Genomic DNA, 26,115 nt, shown 5'->3' on the forward strand with positions numbered 1-26,115 from the left:
CTAATAATAATGCTTGAAAGAAGGGACATCAGGGTCAGCTCAAAGGGGCTCTTATTGACCATATTTGAGACAGTTTATGCATCAAAATAAGTTAGGGATTTAAACCACTGAATAGGATAAGAATCTCAAAGCGAAATTAATATAAGGAAACTGTTAAATAAGCAAATAAATAAAAGATTAAGAGAATAGCTCTTTCTGACAGAGAAATGCCAACCGTTTAAAGTATTGGGACGATGATGAGCTTGGAAGTTCATCACTGGCAGCCGTCATTACAATAATTTTCATCAAGAACCATCAATAGATTGTAAAACCAGTGGGTGAAAGTTTGAAAAAGTGGGAAAGGTTATGGTTTGCACAGCCTTAAACTGTCAAAATATGTATGATTCACAAAGAGAAAAGTAGTAACTTTTAAACAAATTTCATTTTTTAGGGCAATCAAAGCTGACATGACAAGTATGGGGGCTAATCAGCATTGTGTGCCTCCCGATATGATACACTGAGGAGAACACAGCAGAACTTCTATGGTCTTTTTTACAAAAATACACAGCATGAATTGAGTAGATCAGAAAAATCCAAATTGAGAAACATTATACAAATCAACTGATTTTTGTTTTATGTCAGAAAAATAGCTAAAAAAAAAAAGACTGACAGAATGTTCCAGATTGAAGAACACTAAAGAGACTTGAGAAGTAAATGTAATGGGTCATCCTGGTTTGGATGATTGTTCTGGAGGAGTTCAATTCTGGGCAGATTTACCCCGGATTCAGACAGGCCCAAGAACAACAGAGTCAGGTTCACTGCAACTCTTTAATCATGGTGGCCAGCGATGCCGGGTCTCTGCACTGAGGTTTGTCTCTGTCTGTTTTTAAGCCGACCTGCACAATAGTGGCCTGCAGCCATATTATGAGCACATAGTTATATTTAACAAGTTACATTAGTTTCCCTAGTCATAAGGGAGCGCTATCTTGTACCGGTGGGCCAAGGTCTAAGAGAGTACTATCTTGTTCCGGCCAGGTGAGGAAGCCTGACTGGTTCCATTTTCCTCACACTCCAACCCTTCGGGGTTTGTCCCCACACAATCTACATGATTTGATTCTTCTGCAAAGGTCCCTGGGCAAAGAGGGAGGAACACTGTACCCAAATGCCAAAGCCACAATACAAACTGTAACAACATACAAGCCAAGTGCAGGCAATACGAAAAAGGACAATGAGAGCGGTCCTCCATCCTGATGCTAAGGACGACCGCCACTCCTCCAAAGGATCCGTGTCTTGCTCTATACAGGATCAGAGGCATTCCAAGTACTTCACCCACTCCACTTGTCAAGTGAGGTGGGCACGAGCTTCCATGGTGAACCTCTGAAAGCCCTCCAAAGCAATTCAGTGCATGCCCAGGTGCTGATTGGTTAGTCACATAGTGTAGGGTGTGGTCCCAGTCCACCAGGGGACTTGCAGCAACCCAACTAAGGACGATAGGAGAGAGGAGTTATAGGTTCCAACATCATCAAGTGCCTTCCCCCAATTAATATACAAGCTAAAGTCTTATCCTGTGATAAGAGAGTGGCAGGTATTGCTGGTTTCCCTAGAGGCTTAGTGTACCATACCTTTTCAGCCTTTGCTGTAATAGTTTGTGGTTCTAGTGTAGGAGTAATGGAGAGGCTTACGCTGGCCATAATGATTACACAAACATTCCCTTTAGAATACTAGTGCTTTTGCCTCCAAGCAGACAATAGACCTGTGCCATTGAGGGCAAAATAGCAATAATCCATGGCGTGGCTGTCAAATTTCAAATTTCAGGCCTTTGTTGTAGCCCATGTTGACTTTTCTCTGGGGTGCACCGGTCTCCGGTGTAGCCAACTGGCTAAGTCTCTCATGGGAATAGTCTCCGACCATCTGACTTTAGCCAGTGCGTCAGCTTCACTGTTTCTAGGTATGTCCGGTGACATGATAAACTATAATCCTTTAGATGGCCAAATTCCCACAACTTCTGCCGCATCTCTTGACCTCACAGTGCTATCTCGTTCCCGTGGACCAAGCTCTAAGGGAACGCTATTCTGTTCTGGCCAGCGAGAAAGCTTGACTGACTCCATTTTCCTCACAATGGTGGACTGGAAGATAAGTAAATAGTTTTTGTTGTCTGTTTTTGCTAAGAGGGGAACTAATAGGACTGTTTTCTTTGTTTGCAAGAAAGACAGAAAGCATATGTGTTCTGGCTTTCAGAGTCACACATCCAACGGCCTTCTTCAAATCTCCCCTTGGATTGGATGCATAACAGATATCTCAAATTCAACATGTCCCAAACTGAGCTGCTTCTCAAACTTCTTCAAAATTATTCCCCATCTCAGTTAGATGAAAACCCCTGAAGTAACCTCACACTGCCCCTGTCCTCTCACACCCCACACCCAGCGCTAGCCATCGCACTAACAGTGTTAATAAAATGCAGCTGTCATAAAAGCCATTCCTCTGTAATATGAATTGTTTAAGTTTGGAAATCGGCTCTCATGGGTTTGGATCTCTCCCGCTAGTTGGTTATTTCACTTCTCTGAGATTATCGCATCAGTGAATAGGTGACAATAATTCCTACACAGTGTTAGCATTAAATTCACAATGATTCTGAACCTGACCCTGTCTCAGCACCTCTAGGATACTGCTGGTGTGAACTCATAACTGGTCACTTTGCTTTTGCATTGTCTTGCTTAACTTTTTCTCAACACAGAATTCTGATCCTCAAAATAATCACTATTGGACTGTTGATGTCATGACTGTATTGTGTGAATGTTCAGAACCCCAGTGAAGGCTTACCATAAATTATTAATGTGTTTATCAGTAATAATCCTGTGCATATAAAATATAACTGTTGTTTTTATTTCATCATTTTCTTTTGTCTTCTGTTCTTTTTATAAACAGAGTCATTTTGGAATTCAGCTTCCTTCAACACGGAGACTTCATACCTTCATTTTCCTACTTTCCGTGGGGAACTTACTGCCGACGTGTGTTTCTTTTTTAAGACCACAGTCTCCTCTGGTGTGTTTGTGGAGAACTTGGGGATCACAGATTTTATCAGGATAGAGCTGCGTGGTGAGTTGCCCATTCTGGACAAGTCATGGGATGCTCATTATTTAACAATAAAAGCTCCAGCTAAACACAATTTTAAAGTATTGTCATTCTTACTTTATCATTGGATTCTTATTAAATACTAAAATTCTATGATCTTAGTTAATCATTTTTAAGAGGTAATAAAGCAATGAGGCATAAAGCATGTAATAGTCTATAAAAACATTATGCCTTCTCTTCTTGACTATAGCTGGGTACAGTCAGTTTTAAACCCAAAGTCATCAAATTGTTTATGAATTACACAAGTATTTGATCAGACATATTTTTTGTGTGTGTACCCAAATCTTAATTTATTACTGTCAAATTTGCATTCAGTGTTTTTAAAATGAGATGATGCTTTGAAACATTTTTAAATAGAAGCATTTAAACATGTAAAATAAATGCTATTTGGTATTCTAGCTATGGGACTCATCAAGACTGAATCGTGAACTCTGAGGTTAAATATGTTACAATCAGTTGCATTTTTTTCCCCTCCAGAATGCAGTTTTATTTTGCCCCCTTTCCCAACTCACATTAACACTTTTCTGCATCATTGGCATTTCTCCGTGCATAATGAGCATGTCATGATGTTTTTCTGTGTCTACACAAGACCAGATTTTCTTCCCTGTGAATTAACTTGAGAAATACTCATAATACATTCCTAGCTCCCACAGAAGTGACTTTTTCCTTTGATGTGGGAAATGGACCTTGCGAGGTTACGGTGCAGTCACCCACTCCCTTTAATGACAATCGGTGGCACAAGGTGAAGGCTGAGAGAAATGTCAAAGGAGCATCTCTTCAAGTTGACCAGCTTCCTCCGAAGATACAACCTGCTCCTGCCGATGGCCATGTCCGCCTGCAGCTCAACAGTCAACTCTTCATTGGTGAGTGCTCTTGGTTTATTTTTGAACTTGGTGGGAGCGAGGAGTTGGACCAAGACAAAATCAGAACTATGAAGTGCTGATAGCAACAATTGCAAACAGCAACAACTCCTACTATTATTAGCAGTATTTATTGATAACCTGGTAGGTTCCAGGAACTTACTAAGTGCTTGTTATGTTTTATCTTATGGTGTAGGTATTATTGGCCCCTATTTACAGATGAGATAATCTCAGAGAAGTAGAAGAACCAACTCGTGGGAGAAATCTAAACCCATGAGAGCTGATTTCCAAACTTGAATAATTCATTTTACAGAGGATTGGTTTTTGTGACAGCTGCACTTTATCAACACTGTTAGAGTGATAATTAGTAATTTTTATCCATTTCTCCAGTTTTAGTTCTCAGAGGAATTAGATAACTTGTCTTACAATTGAGACAAAAGTCACCCAATGTGCACTCAGAAACCGACCACAGGAGACCTGGTTGGCAGAAGCAGCAGTGTGTCTACCCATGGCGAGACTTTCCAGGGCCCAGTCCTCTCCTGGTTTCCTCACCCTTGTCCTCACTTCTGGGACTCTCGCATTACATACCCCTTGTCTATCACCAGGTCGTGCTCCTCTGTTTTCATGGTTCATTTATATAAAGATTAGAGCTCTGGCTCCTGGTCTTTCCTTCAGGTTGCTTATTTACTGTGTTTTCACCATTGTTTGTTTTTCCCAAGGGGAAAATCTGTTTTGCTATATTACTGCTCAAACTACCCCACTCTAATGTAGGAATGATATAGATTGAAACTCTCACATGCTCCTTTCTTACGCATTTTAAAGCAAAAATGGATGCAATCTAATTACAATCTGGACTACATTCACAAACTATCACACAGCCTACTTTACAAGAGAATGCATACAACTTCCAGGTACTAAATGCTACACGATGAGTCTAGTGTGCTTGTGTGTGCATGGGTTTGTGTGTGGGGGGGGGGGTTTGTGTTGTGTCTATAGGGAGTGTGTATACCATGGCTCCCTAATACCTAGCTTCAAGCATGATTAGCTCTTATATTAAGGTGAGATGAGGCCTCTTCAAAGGTCTTGAAACCATCAAACTACTGGAAAGAAAGAACGCAGGGATGAGTCAATTAGGGAACTTTATATTCTCACTTATAATCCTTTGATTATTTAATGGAATGCCTAGGAGCAAAATTAGCACAAAAACTCACTTAGCATAAGCTTTCACCTTAAGGTGGAATGTATAAAACTTTGGTGGATGTGGCTTCAGAATCACTGAGGAAACTGGTTAAAAATTTGTGTTTGGGGCTCCCACCCTAGGTCCACTAAATCAGAATCTCTAGAAAGAGACTCAAAAATCTGCATTTTTTTTTTTTTTGCTTCTAATATGGAGAATTATTGCCTTCATAATGGCACTTGTTTCCACACAAGTGTTTAAATCTCTCTAAAAAGTTTCATTATCATTGAAGCTTGATACAATAAAATATGTATGTGTGTATGATTCAGTTAGTGTGTACAACTGTATCCTCACACAGGAGTGGATGAAGTGAGGGGTAACTTGGTTTCACCCCTTCTAGCTTCCTTTTCTTTGCTTCTCAATCTCTTTTCACACTTTATTTCAAGAGTTCATCCAAGTAAGAAATGTATCTACATATATTCTTATTTTTGTAAAAATTCTGCAAGTTCACACATAGCCATTATAATGCACATTACTGTTCATAAACAAAAGTAAAATAAGGGTTGATGTGGTTTATATTTTGTTCTTTGTAAAGAATCTAAAGTGAAACTCTTTCTTAACTGATAAATAACTATTTTTAGAATTCATATTTGCATAGGTCACTGCATTTTAAAGTGATTTGAATACATGTTTTATTTGATGTCATTTAAAGTTTCATATCTGATAACTTTCTAAATCTTGTATGTTCACAAAACTTTTTGACAAATCGCTATTTCTGCCACTCTCCGTAAGGCCTGACTTTGACATGGACATAAAATCCTGAATAAAATACCAAGGAACACATTTCTATTTGCAGTGTTTCCTTTGTAGGTGGGACAGCCAACAGGCAGAAAGGCTTTCTGGGATGCATTAGGTCTCTGCAGTTGAATGGGGTGGCCCTGGATTTGGAAGAACGAGCCACAGTGACACCGGGAGTGGAGCCAGGGTGTGCAGGACACTGCAGCAGCTACGGATACTTGTGTCGCAATGGAGGGAGATGCAGAGAGAAACACAAAGGGATCACTTGTGACTGTGCCTTCTCAGCATATGATGGGCCATTTTGCTCAAATGGTAAGTGTGACCAAGGAGCAGGTTATAGGGAAAGTATGGGAAACTTAAAGAATATGAAGAACACTTCTGGAATTTGACATTGCAAAGAAAGGATAAGACTGAGTAATTGAAATAGAATCAATTCTGTCCCAAATTCCTCTATTCCATTTTGAAAACTTAAGGCTATCTACTGTCTCTGAATTTTTTATTTGGAAGATCTCTGTGTTACCCTCTATCTTCTGTTCAGTGCTAATCCTCTGAAAATAATTTGGTTTTCAAAACCCGGTACTTGGTCTCTGCTAACATTAAGGTCATTAAAGCATCACTGTTATTTTATTCATTGATTTATTTATTATTTTAAGAGATGGAATCTCACAATGTTGCTTAGGCTGGACTCAAACTCCTAGGCTCAAGCAATCTTCCCACCTATGGTTGTTTATAGCAATGACTTTACATGATGCAAAAAGACTTTTAAAATTGCTTTTTAAATAAAATAAGCATATTAACTGGGAAGGAAATGGATATTTAATTAAACACTCACATGTCATTAACAAGACCACTTAGACACTTTGCTCTAAGAGGTCTATCTGTCCTTGGAGGCGTATAGTGGGATTTCAAGCAGCTTCTGCTCCGGCATAATTGGTGTTTTAAAAGGAAGGTAGCGACTGATTTTAGTATTAAGTACACTGTACTGACTTCTTTAATATATTTGACACTTGTAATACTTTTATGAAGCCTCTTAGGCTGTTGAGTCACCAGAATTAGAAATGAATAGCTTTTTAGAGTGTCACAGGGCTGTGACACATGTATTATGTTTAGCAGCACAACAGACTTTAATTGCTTCAAAAATCGTGTGACTTTCAAAAGAACTTTGAGAATTATTTATCTAGAAGTCGATGAAGTTTTTAAAAAGGCACCTGCATAAATCTTCTGTTAGTCCTCTTGAATAAGTTATAATTCAAGATCTATCTGGAATAACAAATCACATAGTTCTGGTGCAAATACAGAATCCTCTTCATAGCTAAAAGCCAGCTTCAGAACTGACCATTTCTTCATGCGTACAAGTGTTGATTTTTAAATAATTCCCAGTCCACATTTGCTAAGTGCCATTTAAATGTTATCTTATAATCTAAAATTATATTAGACATAAACATTGTCTTTTAGGTGAATAGGAAATGACCCTCAAGTGGCTAGGGACTAAATTGTAGATAGATTACTTAATCTAATAAGAATGGCATGAATTTTCAGTGAATTCCTTATGTTTTATGGAAATAAAAAGAATATAATAGTATTTCAAGATAATGATTACATATCAATGCCTTCTTTTTCACTTATAAGTATATTTAGGGTATGTGTATTTGTGTGTGTATGTATGAAACACATTTTTGGAATTAATCTGATATAAATTTAAATGTCAACCTTTTATAAACTGTTTTTATGAAAAACTTTTCAACTTCTCTTTCTCAGAACATTGTAGATGTCACTTTAGATAAGTTTCATTTTTTGGTGAATAATACATTGAAGAAAGATATCTGGCCTTTCAAAAAGTTTTAAATTCTGATCTTGGAGGGTTGTTTCTCAAATCATCCTCTTCCTGGCTATTGCCAGAGAGCTGGTGCATACTTTGTACAAAGCAATGGGTTTTTAAAGACAACATAAAATTCAAGTTAAAATATGATGCACAAAGAGACACTTCTAGAATAACTATGTAAGGAGCTCTGCAAACCCTTTTTTTCTTATCTTTTTTTTTCTTTTGAGTTGGAGTCTCACTCTGTCGCCCAGACTCAGTGCAGTGGCACGCTTCCAGCCACCACAACCTCGACCTGCTGGGCTCCAGCAAGCCTTCCGCCTCAACCTTCCAAGGAGCCAGAACTACAGGCGCACACTACCACACCCGGCTAGTTTTTGATTTATTGTAGAGACGCGGTCTCGCCAAGTTGCCCGGGCGGGTCTCGAACCCGCGGGCTCAGGCAATCCGCTCCCTCCCAAAGTGCTGGGATTACAGGCCGAGCCACCGAGCCCGGCCTGCAAACCCTTTTTCATGTCAAACAAATATAACTGGCAAAAATTATTATTTAAAAAAGCATTTAAAATCTCTAGAAAATGTCTTAAAAGAATACATTGAACAAAGAAACATTTACTGAATCTGAGTGATAACAATGAAAGCATGAAACGTTAAAACAAAGGCCCACTCCTTGCACGTCCCCCTTTCCAGCTCAGCATAATGGAAGCTCTACGCTATGTGTGTGTAGCCAAAATGCCAGAGTTTCTTCTCTCTCCAGTTGCTACTCCAGAGACAAAGCTTTACCCCAAAATTGGATGCCTGGTTTCTCATCACCCCCAGCTTTGTGTGGCAGAAGCCCTGCCCAGTCAGAAACAGCTGAGAAGTGTGGAGTTTCCTTCCTAAGACAAGTCCTCACTTCCAGAACAGAAACTCCTCGGGTGTAGCAACTTGAGAACAGTGGGTCCCAACTGCCCTCACTCCAGCTTGCTGGTAGGATAAAATGTTCATACCGGGCCAGATTAAGCAGGAAGTTACCCTGCCCCGCCCCCCGTACTTACCTGTAAGCAAAGGTTTCACTCAAAGGAAGCAGGGCACTTTCCTTGCCCACGGCTCTAGCATAGTGACACAGAGGTTTGACAAAGGAGTAGAGGCAAGCCATGAAAACGCGAAGCTCTGTAGCCCTCCTGGAATGAACTGGTTTTATTTGGAACAGGGCATGAGTAAGTTCAAAACTAATGGTGCTTTTGAAAACAATGGAGATTTGATGGTAAGCAATTAAGAGGAGGTTGGCATCTCCAAGAGAGCAATGAGCTAAATCGTAGCCAAGCTAGAAGTTTAACAGAGAAAACCAGAGAATCAGACAACTGAGAAGATGCCTCCTGAAGTCAAAGCATGCCTCAAAGACTAGAATCAAGACTAACCCTGCAGGCCCTGGATTCAATTGGATCAATTGTGAAATCATTTCTTCCCTGGAGCATCACTTGATACAAGAAAACAAACACCAGAAAATAAGTGGAAGCTAATGTTTGGGTATTATGTCAACAGAGGCAGATAGATTGCCATAAAGAAAAGGTGAAGAAAAAGTCCAAGAAAGCCTTTCTAAAACTACCATCATCCCAGATGACTGGGCATATGCGCAAGGATATACTTTATGAGATATCATATCAAAGACTGCCCACTTCAGGGGAAATAGACTTTACTAAAATAGTCCAGCCAAGTCACTAAGCTAACAAAAACTCACACAACAACAAACCCTGGGGAAGAGCTATATCCAGAATTGTTATATTATCTGCAATGTCAAGTTTTCAAGCAAAATGAAAACTTGCGAGACATGCAAATAAGTAGAAGAGTGTGATCCAAACATGGGAGAAAAAAGTAGCCAATAGAAACCGACTTGAGAGAGTCCAGATATCAGACTTAGCAGACAAGTATTCCAAAGCAACTTTTACATATATGTTCAAAGAACTAAAAGTAAGCTTATTCTATGGATTGAATGTTTATGTCCTTCCAGCATTTATATGTGGAAGCCCCAATCACCAATATAATGATATGTGGAGGTGAGCGTTTGGGAGGTGATTGGGCTTAGGTAATTGGGTCATGAGAGTGGAGCTCCCATGATGGGATCAGTGCTCTTATGGAAAAAAAAAATAAATGAGAGCCCTCTCTCTCTCCTCTGTGTCAGGATATAGCAAGAAAGCAGCCATCTGCAAACCAGAAAAAGAGTCCTCACTAGGAACTGAATCTGTTGACACTTTGATAGCAGACTTCTCAGCCTCCAAAATTGTGAAAGAAAAAAAAGTTCGTTGTTTAAGCCACACAGCTTATGATATTTTGTTACAGCAGCCCAAACAGACTAAGATGTCATGCTTAAAGAAGTGAGAGAAAATGTGCCAATATTTCATCAATATAGAATTACAACAGATGAAATATTTCTAACCCTTTACCCATTTAGAAAGAATAGTGCAGCTCACTCTCTTGTTCATCTAATTTTACATAAATATGCTCTTTGAGACTGAGGCAAATATGACTGGTTTTTAATGAAATACAAAGATGAAATACAAAAACTGTATTTGGAGCTATTTCTAAACAGCACTTGTCTCTAATCCCAACAAGAATTACTAAGAAAAAAAAAGAGAAGAGAATTACTATATTTTGTAATTCGCTTCTTTTTTAATCTCGGGGTAAACGCTGCAGTCACAAGCACCACCAGTGAGTATCCTTGGATCAAACAGAGAAAAGGGTAAGAGAAACAAATAGAAATTCTGGCATCAAAAAGTACAATAATTGAAATGAAAATTCACTAGAAAGACTCAAGAGTAAATTTGCACTGGTAGAAGAAAGAAACAGCAAACTTGAAGATGGATCAATAGAGATTATGTATCCTGAAGAACAGGGAGAAAAATGAACAAAACATCAGAGAAATGACAGACATCATTAAGAGTATTGATATATATATATATCATTCACTCCATCTTGCTGCTAGGATAAAATTTTCATATATATATATAACTGAAAATGCCAGAAGGAAAAAAGAACAAAGATCAGAAAAATATTTGAAAAATAATGGTTGAAAACATCCCTTAATTAATGAAAAACATTAGCATATAAATACAAAAGCTCAGCCAGGCTCAGTGGCTCAGCCTGTAATCCCGCACCTTTGGGAGGCCGAGGTGAGTGGATTGCCTGAGCCCGCGGGTTCGAGACCCGCCTGGGCGACTTGGCGAGACCTCATCTCTACAATAAATCAAAAAAGTAGCCGGGCGTGGTAGCGCGCGCCTGTAATTCCAGCTACTCGGAAGGCTGAGGCGGAAGGATCGCCGGAGCCTGGCAGGTCGAGGCTGTGGTGGCCGGGAGTGGCCGCTGCACTCCAGTCTGGGCGGCAGAGTGAGACTCCGACTCAAAAACAAACAAACAAACAACAAAAAAAAAAGCTCAATGAAATTGAGGTAAAATAACCACAAATAAATTCATACCCAGATACAGCTTAGTAAAAATATTGAAAGCTAAAGTTTAAAAAAAATGTCTGAAAAATGAAAAGAAAAAAGAACGCCTGTCTAAGGGAACACCAAAATTAATGGCTGATTTATCATTGGAAATAAACTTTCAAAAATGATGTGAAATAAAGATATTTTCAGATTTAAAGAAAAGAAACAAAAGAATTCACTTCTGGCAGGCTTGCACTAGAGGAAATAAAGAATATTCTTCAGGTTAAAGGAAAGTAACTCCAGACAGTAATAGGAATATACACAAGAAGCAACAGCCATGATAAAGGTAAGTGTGTAAGTAGTTATAAAAGGCAGTGTCATGGCATATTTTTATTTTTTCTGTGCTTGACTGATTTAATCGCCAGGCTCGGTGGCTCAGCCTGTAATCCCGCACCTTAGGAGGCTGAGGTGAGTGAATTGCCTGAGCCCATGGGTTCAGGACCCGCCTGGGCAACTTGGCGAGACATCATCTCTACAATAAATAAAAAAAAAAAATCAGCCGGGCGTGGTAGCGCATGCCTGTAATCCCGGCTACTTGGATAGGCTGAGGCAGAAGGATCGCCGGAGCCCAGCAGGTCGAGGCTGCAGTGGCCGGGAGCGGCCGCTGCCCTCCAGCCTGGGCGACAGAGTGAGACTCCAACTCAAAAAATAAAAATTAAAAAAATTAAAAAATAAAAAGCAATTATATAACACTGTAATAAGGAATACATAAATATTATATATATATGTATTGATGGGCTTATAGAAATAATATATATATTTTAAAATGACAGCATAAAGGAGACAGGTAGGAGCAAAGCTGTTATTGAAATAAGGAAACAACACCAGATGGTATAATGAATCCCAGGAAGAAACAAAGAGAACCAGGAATAGTAAACAAGAGAGTTAATCGTCATAAAGTCTATAAATACGGAGGGTGCAAAAAATGTATACACATTTTAAGAAAGAAATAAACTATTAAATTATAAGACTAAGTATATACCAATAACAAAAGATGAATACAAGTCACATTTGACTTCCGCAATTATAAGAGGTGCTCTGAGTGGGTACCATCAGCATCCAGACACTTCTGATTATGGAAAACTAAACATAGTACATAGATAACCTCCCTTAAAATATGTATACTTTTTTTTGACACCTTCGGTATATACTTGCTCTTTTTTCTCCAGATTTTTTTTAAAACATCAAATTATAAAATATCATAATCATAACAATGTATTGTTGGGTTTGACATGTACAACAATAGTTCAAAAAGTGGCAGAAAAAGTAGAGCTATATAGATTAATTTTCTGTATCTCACTTATATTAAGCTAGTGAAAACTTGAAGCAGATTCTAAGACATCTATTGTAAGTCCTAGATCAATCACAAAATAAAATAAAACAAAAATTATGGTGAAGCATATTAAAAAGATTATACACCAAAACCTAGTAGAATTTATTCCATGATTTCAGGAGTGAGTCAACATATAAAAAATAACCAATATGTCACACAAGATTAAAATAATGAAGTAAAAAAATACATGATCGCCGGGCTCGGTGGTTCAGCCTGTCATCCCGCGCCTTGGGAGGCTGAGGTGAGTGGATTGCCTGAGCCCACGGGTTCGAGACCCGCCTGGGCAGCGAGACCTCATCTCTACAATAAATCAAAAAATCACCCGGGCGTGGTAGTGCATGCCTGTAATTCCGGCTCCTTGGAAGGTGGAGGCGGAAGGATCGCCGGAGCCCAGCGGGTCGAGACTGTGGTGACCGGGAGCGGCCGCTGCACTCCAGTCTGGTCGACAGAGTGAGACTCCAACTCAACAACAACAACAACAACAACAACAACAACAAAATACATGGTCATTTTAATTGTTACAGAAAGAAGCACTTAACAAACTTCAACGCCTTTTCATGCTAAAGACAATCAATAAATTAAGAGTATAAGAGGCCAGGCTTGGATACTCATCCTGTAATCCCAGCATTTTGGGAGGCCAAGACGAGTGGGTTGCCTGAGTCCACGGGTTCAAGACCCCACTGGGCAACTTGTCAAGACCTCGTCTCTACAATAAACCAAAAAATTAGCCTGGCGTGGTAGCGCACGCCTGTAGTTCCAGCTACTCGGAAGGCTGAGGCGGAAGGATCGCTGGAGGCCAGCAGGTCGAGGCTGCGGTGGCTGGGAGTGGACAGAGTGTCTGGGCGACAGAGTGAGACTCCAACTCAAAAAAAAAAGAAGAGAAGAGAACTTTTTCAATAGGATAAAGGCCATATATGAAAAAGCTACCTAACATTATACTCAGTAGTGAAAACTTTCCTAAGAACAGAAGCATGGCAAGTATGCCCAATTTCACCACTTCTAGTTATTGTAGTACAGGAAGTTCTAGCTAGAGCAATTAAGCAACAAAAAGAAATAAAAAGCATCCAAATTAAAAGAAGAACTATCTCCATTCTCTGATTACATTATCTCATATGTAGAAAATCCTAAAGAATCCAAAAGAAAAAAAAATTGTTAGAGACAATAAATAAATTGAGCAAAGTTACAGGATACAAAGTCAACACTCAAAATTTGGTTGTTTTCCATAAACAAGCAATGAACAATCTGAAAATAAACTTAAGGAAACAATTCTATTTTCAATAACATTAAAAAAACTAAAACACTTTAAAAAAGAACTTAACCAAAAAAAGTGAAAAAACTTGAGTACTGAAAACTATAAAACGTTACTAACAAGATTAACAAAGACCTAAATAGATGAAAAGACATTTTGTGTTCACGAATTGGAAGACTTAACTTTTATTATTATTAATTTTTAAGATATGGGGTACAATTCAGGATTAGGTAGATAAGTGGTCATCATACAGGTAAAGTTTGAGTCTCCCCTTGGTTCCTACTTAGCCTGGTTTGGGATCAGTACCCTTATTAATTTTTTGTGCCCCTTATCCCGGCAGTTTCCCTCTACTGCTAATCTCTTTCTTATAGTACTATGATAAATGTTCAGAGTCTGCTTTTGAGTGAGAACATGTGGCACTCAGTTCTTTGTTTCTGTGATAGATCACTGAGTATTATAGACTCTAAATCCATCTAAGTTGCTGCAAAGTTCATAATTTTGTCCTCCTTTATGGCTGGGTAACATTCTATCATGTATATGTGTCACATTTTAAAAAATCTAGTCCATCTTTGATGGGCAGCAAGGTTGGTTCCTTGTTTTTGTTATTGTGAATAATGCTGCAATAGACATGTGTCTTTTTAATAGAATGATTTGAGCTCCTCCAGGTATATTCCTAAAAGGGGAATTGCTGGGTTGTATGGAAGGTTGATTTTTAGACCTTTTAGGAATTGCCACACTGCTTTCTACAGAGGTTCTACTAGTTTATACTCCCACCAGAAGTGTAGAGGCATTCCCTTTTCCCCACAACCTCTCCAGCATCTGTTGTTTTTTGAGTTATTGATGATGGTCATCCTGACTGGAGTAAGGTGGTATCTCAGTGTGGTTTTAATTTGCATCTTTTTGATGATTAGTGAGGCTGAGCATTTTTTCATGTATCTGTTGGCTGCTCGTATGTCTTCTTTCAAGAAGAATCTATTAATATCTTTACCTACTTTGTAATAGGGTTGTTTGTTTTTTTCCTTTCTGCACAGAGTTCCTTGTAGATCCTGAATGTTAAGCCTTTGTTAGATTTACAGTGGGCAAATATTTTTTCCCATTCTGTGGGCTGTCTCCTCACTCTTTTGATTATTTCTTTTGCTTTGCAGAAGTTTCTCAGTTTGATGAGGCCACACTTGTCTATCTTATCTTTTATGGCATAGGTATTTGGGACATTGATCAGGAATTGGTTGCCTATTCCAATTTCTGTAGGGGTGGGAAGACAATATTTTAAAGATGGCAATACAACCCAAAGCAATATGTAGATTCAATGCAATTCTTATCACAATCCCAACAGCTTTTTTTTGTAGAAATGGAAAAATATATGTAATATTTATATGGAATTTGAGAGATTCCAAAATAAGTAAAACAGTTTTTCAAAAGAACAAAGTTGGAATATTCATGCTTCCTGATTTCAAAACTTTCTATAAAACTACAGTAATTGAAGAACTGTAGTACTAAATAAAGATTAAATATATAAGCCAATGAAATAGTATTCAGAAATAAATCATAAATAAGCCTTCATACATACAGTCAGTAGCTGTTCAACAGTGACCATTGCCAAGATCATTCGATAGGGAAAGAACAATCTATTCAACAAATGAAGAAAATGTTGACATTTACATGTAAATAATAAAGTCAGACCCTTACCTTAAACCATGTACAAAAATTAACTCAAAGTTTATCAAATAACTAAATTTAAAGGGTTAAACTATAATACTCTTAGAAGAAAATATAGAAGAAAAATTTTATGACCTTGAATCTGACAGTGGATTCTTAAATATTATACCAACAGCACAGACAACAAAACAAAAAATAGATTATTTAGACTTCATCAAAATTAATATTCTTTGTATATCAAAGAATACTATCAAGAGAGTGAAAAGACAACCCACAGAATAAAAGAAAATATTTGCAAGTGGTATATCTCATAAAGGTTTAATATCTACGTAATATGTAAATAACTCTCACAACTCAAGAACAAAAGGAAAAAACAGGTCAGCTTAAAATTGGGCAAAGGACTGGAACAGACATTTCTCCAAAGAAAGTATACAAATAGATGATCACATAGAAAGATATTCAATGTCATTAGTCATTAGGCAAATGTAAATCAAAATTACGTGAGATACCTCTTCAAATCTCTTAGATTGACTATAATGAAAAAAACAAAAACAGAAAATAAGTGTGGGTGAGGATGTGGAGAGATTGGAACTCTTCTCTGTTACAAGTGGACGTGTAAATGATGCAGCCACTGTAGAAATTAGTTTAATTCCAAAAAGTTGAACATGGAATCACCTTCTGATACAGCAATTCCACTTCTACCTTTACACCCAGAAGAATTGAAAACAGTGACTCAAACAGATACTTGTACACAGATGTTTATGGCAGCATTATTTACAGCATCCAAAAGATGAAAATAACCCATGACCATAAACAGATGAATTGATAAACATAATGTAGTGTGTACATATAATGATATGTTGTCTGCCCATTAAAATAAATGAAGTCTTGGTATATGCCACAACACTGATAAATACAGAAGACATTCTGCTTAGTGAAATAAGCCAAACACAAGAGAGCAAATATTGCATGACTTCAGTTTTACTAGATATCAAGAATAGTTCCATTTATAGAGACAGAAATAGATTAGAGGTTATCATGGGCCAAGAAGAGAGGGGAATAAAGAATTATTGTTTAATGAGTACTGAGTTTACCTTTGGGGTGATGAAAAAATTTATAAATAGAGTGGTAATGATTGCACAACATTGTGAATTTAATTAATGCCACTGTATTTCACATTTTAAAATGGTTAAAATGGCAAACTAGGTGTTATACATATTTTACCATGAAAACATACTGAGATAAATCAAGAAAAGAATTAAAATAATTTACATCAGTGAATACACTAAAAAATATTCACTGATGTAAAAATAATGAGTAAATGAGGAAATTGGGAAGACAACAGAAATGAAACTTAAAAAAATAAGTGAAATGGCAGACATAATTTTAACTATAGCAATAATAACAGTAAATGTTCATGGGTTTAAAAACTCACTAAGAAAGCAGGACATATCATAATGAATAACAAAGATTTAACTATAGGGTAAAGACATACAGTTTAGATTGAAAAGTATGAGTATGTTTAAAATACAAGAATGGAAAAATACTGCACAAAGAGTAACTATAGAAAGTAAGAGGGCTATACTAACATCAGGAAGTAAAATACACTTTAAAACAAAAAGTTCTACTACAAATAGAAGACTTTTTATAATGATAAAAGGGTAATCCATCAAAAAGATGTAATTCTTTCAAAAGCCATAAGCAGTTAGTAATATGGTCCAAAGATATAAAGATTACCCAATAGAACTGAGAGAATAAATGGCCAGCAGAAACAGAAAACCAAATGCATTTTCTCACACGTGGGAGTAAAACTAAGGATCTGCAAAAACATAGAGAATGAAATAATGGACATTGAAAAATCAGAGGGGGGAGCAGGGGAATAGGTGGAGAAAGTAAAAATCACCTATTGGGTAAAATATGCACAGATGGGGGTGGTGAGTACACTTAAAACCCAGACTTCCCTGCCACGATACGATGCATCCATGTAACCAAAAACTATTTGCACCCCCCAAAGCTTCTCCCGCTAGTTAAATGTTCTAGGAAACCATTGGTATCAGTGTACCAGCTAACATTGTTGTGAGAGGCTGCCTTCAGCTTCAGTGAATTATTCTTTGAAAACCCCTTCAATGTGTTTGTCCATTTCATGATGGGTGATTTACATGAACTATGTGTGGCAGTGAAATTTTGTTTTCTGTTGAGGAAAATTGTGGTGGCAACAGTTGTCATGCTACAACAGCCTACAAAGATGCTGCTCTGGGTAAAACACAATTTTAGGAATGGTTTTCCCATTTTAAAAGAGGCAAAATGCTGACTGGGGTTCAACTTTATTCTGGGCATCCTTTGACCAGCCGAACTAAAAAAAATGATAAGAATTCGTCAAGCATCTTGGAAAATCGCAGTCAGAGTATTGATGAACTCGTGGAGTTGACTGGGGTGTTGTGGAGTTCTGTCAGCTAATTTCATTTGAAAATTTGGACATGAAATGAGTTTCACCAAAACTCATGCCCTGCCTGCTTACGCCTGAACAAAGACAATTGCTCAGCTATGTGCTGTGGCTTTGAAAGAGCAGTTGGAGACTAAACCTGATTTTTTTGTTCAAAGTCATAATTGGGGTGAATATTGTGGCTACTGATACAACCCAAAATGAAACAGCAATCTAGCCAGTGGAAAACTGCCCCTTCCCCATGATTCAAAAGAGCATGGCAAGTGAAGTCAAATGCGAGAACAATGATCGTTTGCTTCTTTGATATGAGAGGGATTGTGCACTCAGAATTTGTTCCTCTGGATCAAATGGGCAACCAAAGTTTTTATCTGGAAGTTTGGGAAAGGTTGCATCACAATTTGCAGAAGAAATGACTTGAGTTGTGGCAAACAGGTTACTGGTTCTTCCACCATGACAATGCACTTGACCACGCTGTGGGCATCAGTTTTTGACCAAAAACAGCATGACCTCCATGCCCCACCTTCCCTAGTCACCTGATCTTGCCCCAAGGGACATTTCCACCCCCCCCCCATGATAAAAGACCTCAAAGGGAAATGTTTTGCCTATGTAGAAGAGGTGAAATAAAAAACAGCAGAAGTACTAAAAGACATCAAAAATTGAGAAGTTTAAAAACTGTTTTGAGTAGTGGGAAAAGTGTCATCTTAATAGGTGCTTTGCATCAAACAGAGAGTACTTTGAAAGTAACTGACGTTTTAACATGTAAGAATATATATACAATTTTTTGTAAATAAATTTCAGTATCTTTTGGATCCCTTTTCTATTAACAAAACTGAAAATTTTTAGTGACACTGACCAAGAAAGATTCAAATTACTAGGATAACATATGAGAAAGGGGCATTACTACCAATCTTAAAAAAAATAATAATATAGATTGCAAGGGAATAATATGAACAACTGTATGTCAAAATTTGCATAACTTAGAAGAAACTGATAAATTTCTAGAATGACATAAACTACCAAAGTTGACTCAAGAAGAAAAGGAAAATCTAAATAGACCTATAACAATGAAAATAATGTCTTAGTAATTTTAAAGCATCACACAAATTAAAGCCCAGGACCAGGTAGTTTCACTGGTGACTCTATCAAATCTTTAAATAAAAAGTCACATTAAATCTTCAAAATGCTTCAAAAACAAATTTAAAAAGAAACATTTTCTAATTTATTGTATAAGACCCGTGTTTCCCTGTGTGTGTGTGTGTGTGTGTGTGTGTGTGTGTGTGTGTGTGTGTAAAAATATATATGTGAATAAATGTGGCAAATATAGACTAATATCACTTAGTAAATAGATGCAAAAACTCTCAACAAAATGCTACCAAGCCAAATCCAGTCACATATAAAAATTATTATATACCAAAAAGTGAAAATTATCTCAAAAGTACAGTTGGTTTAACAACTGAAAGTCAATTAATAGAATACACTATATCAATAGAATAAAGAAAAAAAACATGATCATCTCAAATGATGCAGAAAAGTCATTTGGCAAAATCCAACACTCATTCATGATTTTTTAAAAAATTCAAGACACTAGTAATAGAAGAGAACTTTCTTATTTGAATAAATAGCATGTATGAAAAACTCACATCTAAAAGCATACTTAATTGTAAAAGACTAAACAGTCTTCCTCTAAGATTAGAACAAGGCAAGGATGCATACTCATAAAACATCTATTCAACATTGTACTGGAGATTTCAACTAAGCCAATTTCCAGATTAGCAAAGAAGAAGTAAAACTATCTCTTTTGTAGATTACATGATCTTTCTTATATAGAAAATCCTAAGGAATTTACTAAAAGTAAGTTAAGCAAGACTGAAAGATACAAGCTCAATACACAAAATCAACTGTATGTCTATACACTAGCTATGAATCATCTGAAAATAAAATTAATAAAACAAGCCGGGCTCAGTGGCTCAGCCTGTAATCCCGCACCTTCGGGAGGCTGAGGTGAGTGGATTGCCTGAGCCCACGGGTTCGAGACCCGCCTGGACAACTTGGCAAGACCTCATCTCTACAATAAATCAAATAATTAGTCAGGCATGGTAGCGCATGCCTGTAGTTCCAGCTACTCGGAAGGCTGAGGCGGAAGGATCGCCGGAGCCCAGCAGGTCGAGGCTACGGTGGCCAGGAGCAGCCACTGCACTCCAGTCTGAGTGACAGAGTGAGACTCCAACTCAAAAAAAAAAAAAAAAATTAATAAAACAGGTTCATTTACAATAGTATCAGAGAGTATAAAATATGTAGAAATACATCTAACAAAATAAGTGAAAGGCGCTGAAAACTACAAAATGTTTTTGAATGAAATGAAAGATAAATAAATAGAAAGATATCCCATATTATGGGTTGAAATAATTAATATAAAAATATACCAATGTTCTCTAAATTGATCTATAGATTCAGTACAATTGCTATCAAAATCTCAGCTGACTGCTTTCCTGAAATTGACAAGTTGATCCTAAAATTCATATGGAAATTCAGGGAACCCAGAATAGCCAAAGTAATTTTGAAAAAGAACAAATTTAGTGTTTTCATATTTTCCAATTTCAAAGCTTTCTATAGTGCTACAATAAACAAAGTGGTATGTAACTGCCTAAGACTGGTCATATATATTATATTAGTGGAATAGAACTGAGAATATAGGTATATACTCTCACATTTATGGTCAATGAATTTAACAAGAGTAAAACGTGGGAGAAAAAAGAAAATATATAGATTAGACGTCATCAAAATTAAAAACATTTGTGATTCAAAGGATTCCATCAAGAAAGTGAAAAGACAACCCAAAGAATGAAAGAAAATGTTTGGAAATTATGGTATCTTATGTGCTCTAGTACCCAAATTATGTAAAGAGCTGTTGTAACTAAATAACAAAAAGATACATAGCCCAAGTAAATAATGAGCAAGACTTATAAGTAGATATTTCTTCAGCAAATGTATCTGAATGGCCAGTAAACATGTGAAGAGATAGTGGGCAAAACAGTAGCTGGTAGAGAAATGCAAATCAAAGCTGCAAGGAGATACTCCTTCATATCCACAAGGAGAGCTGTAATTTCAAAGAAAGACAACGATAAATGTTGGTGAGAATGTGGGGATATTGCAAACCTTCATAATTCCCGTCAGGAATATAAAATGGTGCAGCTATTTTGGGGGAAAAATGGAGAGTTTCTCAAAATGCCAAGGATGGAGTTATTATCAAACTGAGTAATTCCATTCCTGGGTGTATAATCTAAGAGAAATGAGAATATGTGTCCACAGAAAAATTTATGTATGAATGTTTGCAGCAGCATTATTCATAACAGCCAAAAAGTAGAAACAACCCAAACATCCATCAACTGTTGAATGGAACAACAAGATGTGGCATATCCCTACAATGGAATAATATTTGTCAATAAAAAGGGAATAAAATCCTGACACGTGCTATAGCATGGATGAACCTTGAAAGCAGCGTGCTGAGTCAAAGAATCCAGTCACAAAAGACCACGTATTATATGATTCCACTGATAGAAAATTTCCACAACAGGAGCATCTGTAGAGATCGAATATAGGTTCGTGGTTAAGTAGGCTGAGATACTGGCAAGAAACAGAGAGTGATTGCTAATAGATATGGAGAGATTTTGTCTGGGAGATGAGAGGGTGGGGACGAGATGAGAATATTCTAAAATGGATTGTGGCATTGGTTGCATAAGACATAGAATTTTCCATTACAGTTGGGTCCATTGTATAGCATATGGATCGTCTATTAATAAGAATGCTTAAAAAATTAACCTTTTGGGAAATAATTGGATCCCAACGCTGAAAACAGATATCTTTAAATTATACATTTATATTGAAGGATTAATCATATGTAAATCTAAAATGAAGATACATTGGAGAAGTAAAATCTATGTTAAATGATATTCAGTTTGGGTTGATGTCAGGACTTGTTACTTTTTTCTTTAAAAAGTAAAAAATATCAAAACAAACAGGAAAGCATTTTACTATTATTTGATCTCCCAGGATATGTAAGGATTAGATTCATTATTTAAATATCCCTAAAAGACCCTTGGATTTAACATTTTGTCAACATAACAAAATTGTATTTGTCATTACAGAGATTTCTGCGTATTTTGAAACTGGCTCCTCAATGACCTATAATTTTCAAGAATATTACACTTTAAGTGAAAACTCCAGTTCCCTGGCTTCTTCGTTACATAGGGATGTAACATTGACCAGAGAAATGATCACATTGAGCTTTCGAACCACACGAACTCCAAGTTTATTGCTGTATGTGAGCTATTTCTATGAGGAATACCTTTCCGTTTTCCTCGCCAACAATGGTGAATATCCTTTGTGTAAAGAAAAACAATTCTCAATTAGAAAAATAAGACTGCAATGACATGGGCTTTTCCAGTATTTACACCACAAACAATGAAAGAAAATGCCATACCCTCCAACACCTTTGGTTTTCCATACAGTATCCGTTAATGGTTCCTGTAAAAGCTAGCATTTCAAGATTAAGATGCTTTTCTCCGATTACAAGTTTGGTAATTTTACAAGTTGGATACAAAATTATACTTCTTACTATTGATGGAATGTCTTTAATACTACATGATGAGCTAAATCGCGTTTGCAGTGTCTTTTGAAATAAGATATCTAGATGTGTGACTTATGTTCCCTGTTCATTCCAAGCAAAGTAGGGAAGCAGTAATGTGGATGTTACAGTAAAACTATATAAAGCCAATTTCCACAAGAAAGAAATACAACTGGTTTTTAACTCAACAGTGATTGAAAACCCAGTTATATCAGTTTTATATAAGAAGAAAAGTGAAGTGACAATCTCTCAACCAGTGTCAACTGGGGCATTCTCAGTTTCTTACAGTTGAACAAGAAGGCCAAGTTTCATGTTTGTTAGGTAGTGAGTCAACACAAAAACAATTCAATTTCTAGAAAAATCTACAAAATCTCTGACTAACAGGGTCTTGGCAAAAACTGTAAGGGAGCCATGGGTAACACGGCTGCATCCATATAGGAGATCAGTGTGTGTGTTAGAAGTTATGGATACTATGAAAACCTTGAATCCTGATAAAACCTTTTCTCTTCCTCATTTTTTGACTATAACAGAAGACTTTTTAAAACATTCTGACTGTAAAAAAGTTTTTTAATTATGCAAGTCAGTAATACATTGAAATAAGTCTTATTAAAAGAATATAACCAAATGTTGATACAATATTGCATGGAGTTTTATCATTTTATAAAGTAAATATCATAGTCATAATGAATTTAGATATCAGTTCATAGATTTCATATGTATAATTGAAACCTTTTCATTTAAGAAAGATTTGGGGTACAGCTTGTTATCAGTGCATTTGGTCTTGACTTTTGAAACAGTATAATTGGACTCAGAATCTGTCACTGTAATGTCAGCTAAGTAATCATGATTCCAGGAAGGATGACTATTGGGTGAATCCCAATTGATGCTAAGTAGATTCAAAAGTGCCTTAAATAAATAATAATGAGTGCTGTAGAATCTGCAGTAAGAGTTTTATAAAATGCCATTTTAATTTTAAATGTCACTTATGTTTCTCTTTAGGAAGTTTGCAGATTAGGTACAAGCTAGACCAACATCAAGATCCTGATGCATTTAACTTTGATTTCAAAAACATGGCTGATGGGCACCTCCACCAAGTGAAAATCAACAGAGAAGAAGGAGTGGTCGTAGTAGAGGTAATGCAGCAAACGCAGAAGTCAAAATAACTAATTGTAAAATTCTGAAAATGAATAACCTATTGCAAAAACTTGATAATAAATATTAGCAAAATAGCAATCAACCTAGTATTGCTTTTCTGTAAAGTCAAGGATAGGAAGTCAAATATAGCCAGGATTGGAGAAGGGGGAAGTGTTTGTTTATCTTACTTTTGTTTGTTTAGCAATGTAATTCTGTCAAAATTATTGATTTTTTATTGTTCAAAATATCAAAATGTTCTTACTTGTTTTACTGACTCAGTAGGGAAATGTTGCCTAGTTTATTATGGTGACTATTGGTGGATTATGTTAACTGATATTATTCTGATTGTAAAAGAACAGATACCACAGCAATTCAGACACAAAATTTAGAAATACACAAGATATTCATTAAAGGGTGAATAAGCAAATAGACCTGGATCAGAACAGAGTAAGTAAATTATACATCATCACTGGCATTTGAAGGAAAATATACTTTAAATCTGTACATAGAACAAGAATTCTTGGCTTTATGTCTCAAGTGTTCTCCACAGAATAAGTAAGTCTTTAAGTTTAAAACAGATGATTCCATCTTATTTGTGGATTCTGCCAATTGCAGACCCTTCCATTATGAAGAAAAGTGGAACCGGAAAAGGACTAGATAGTGGATTGAGTGGTAGCTGATGGTATCATAGGAATTGCTTATGAAATAGCTTTCTCTTCTAAATGGTTGTTTGAAGATAGTTTTCTTGAACCTTTGTACTGGTACTTACAAGTGATTTGTTGGGGGTTTTTTGTTTTGTTTTTCCTGGTCTCCTTTTGCTTCCTTATCTTTAAAATTACATTTCCTGTTGATTTTTGCTTCTCATGGGGCATCTAATAGGTCAATCAGAGTACAAGGAAACAAGTCATCTTGTCCTCGGGGACAGAATTCAACGCTGTCAAATCCCTTATACTGGGAAAGTTTTTAGGTAAGTGGAAGAAAGAGCTTTCCCCCAAAAAAACATCAGACTCCAAATTTCATGTCACAAACTCTGGAAGCATGCATCATGCCAAAAGAAGCTCCTTGTCTTACTTGAATAATAATTTCACAGTGAGTGACAATCAAGGTGCAAACTGTGGTCTTGTCTGAGCGTACATATAATCATGAGTAAGTGCTGCCTGCTAGATGTGCAAAGGCGTTCCTGGAAAAATGCTTCCACACTCAACCTCTCACTTGGCAATCATGCATAATGAATCACCGTCTTTTTCTAACACTTCTTGAAGAGTAAAATGCTACCAAAGCAGATACAAAGCTTACAGATTATGTATTCATCGGCATCAACTTCAGATTTGAGTTGAAGACAAGAGGAAAAAGTGCTTATTTTCTTCAGCTGATGCATACAGTTTTAACTCTGTCCCAAATCCTGCTTTGATTAATATTTTATGATTTCTGTCCTTTATGACTCTAGAATCTAACAGTAGAGGTGAGGCATGTTCTTGACTACTTGTTGCACAAGGCAGAAAGTTACAGTAATTGTCTATCATATCGATAGGGGAACATTTGTAAAATGTTAGCTTAGCTCTAAATTTAATATCATAACCACTGAGGAAAATAATTTTTCTTTAAGGAAATCTATCTTATGTAAATCAACATAGGAAATAAACCATGTCACATATAATCAAAGAGGATCAAAAGATAGAATAACACTATTCATTATATACATCTTTGTTTTCCTCCAAATAAGTAAGAACATGGAATTGAAGATGTTAATGTTTTTATTCAAGAGGTATATATTCAAAGGTGTGAAACTTTTAATATAAAATTAAAGTTCAAATTCAGGAATGAAGTATATAGACAGAAGCAACTGGTCTCTGAAGACCATAAATATTTGTTTTGCTTGTGCCTAGAAGTAGAGATAATAATCAAAGATTGGCAAAACATTTCATATTTTGGACAACTATATTTTAGGACTGATTCTGCCATAAATTGTTTGCTACTTTCACATAATTTAAAAATCAGGGTTGGGTGCTGTGGTTCACACCTATAATCCCAGCACTTTGGGAGGCCGAGGTGAGAGGATTGCCTGAGCTCATGGGTTCCAGACCAGCCTGGACAACTTGGCAAGACCTCATCCCTACAATAAATCAAAAAATTAGCTGGGTGTGGTGGCGCACGCCTGTAGTCCCAACCTGGAAGGCTAAGGCGATAGGATCATCTGAGTCCAGCAGGTCAAGGCTGCAGTGGCCATGAGCATACCACTGCACTCCAGCCTGGGCGACAGAGTGAGACTCCAACTAAAAAAATAAAAATAAGAAAATCACACCAATACTACAATTTTATATTTTATATATTTTTTATTTTTTTGAGTTGGAGTCTCACTCTGTCACCCAGGCTGGAGTGCAGTGGCATGCTCATGGCCATCGCAACCTCGACCAACTGGGCTCAGTCGATCCTTCCACCTCAACCTTCCA

At 36.9% G+C, this 26,115-nt stretch overlaps 1 protein-coding gene across 1 annotated transcript in view; it reads left to right on the forward strand.

Annotated features, from left to right (window-relative positions):
* The window catches only part of LOC103271083 (contactin-associated protein-like 3), a gene marked incomplete at both ends in the record, with an annotated part of 78,739 nt that extends 54,107 nt beyond the window's left edge, over positions 1-24,632 (forward strand). Inside the window, 6 exons of the mRNA XM_021716139.1 lie at positions 2,905-3,075; positions 3,756-3,974; positions 6,019-6,258; positions 22,053-22,277; positions 23,531-23,664; positions 24,545-24,632. Coding sequence (XP_021571814.1) covers positions 2,905-3,075; positions 3,756-3,974; positions 6,019-6,258; positions 22,053-22,277; positions 23,531-23,664; positions 24,545-24,632 — 1,077 coding nt within the window. The remainder of the gene's footprint in view (positions 1-2,904; positions 3,076-3,755; positions 3,975-6,018; positions 6,259-22,052; positions 22,278-23,530; positions 23,665-24,544) is intronic.
* Positions 24,633-26,115: the final 1,483 nt, after the last annotated feature.

This window comes from Carlito syrichta, unplaced genomic scaffold, assembly GCF_000164805.1.
Source record: "Carlito syrichta isolate Samal-C Ts95f unplaced genomic scaffold, Tarsius_syrichta-2.0.1 Scaffold28710, whole genome shotgun sequence".
Lineage (NCBI taxonomy): Eukaryota > Metazoa > Chordata > Mammalia > Primates > Tarsiidae > Carlito > Carlito syrichta.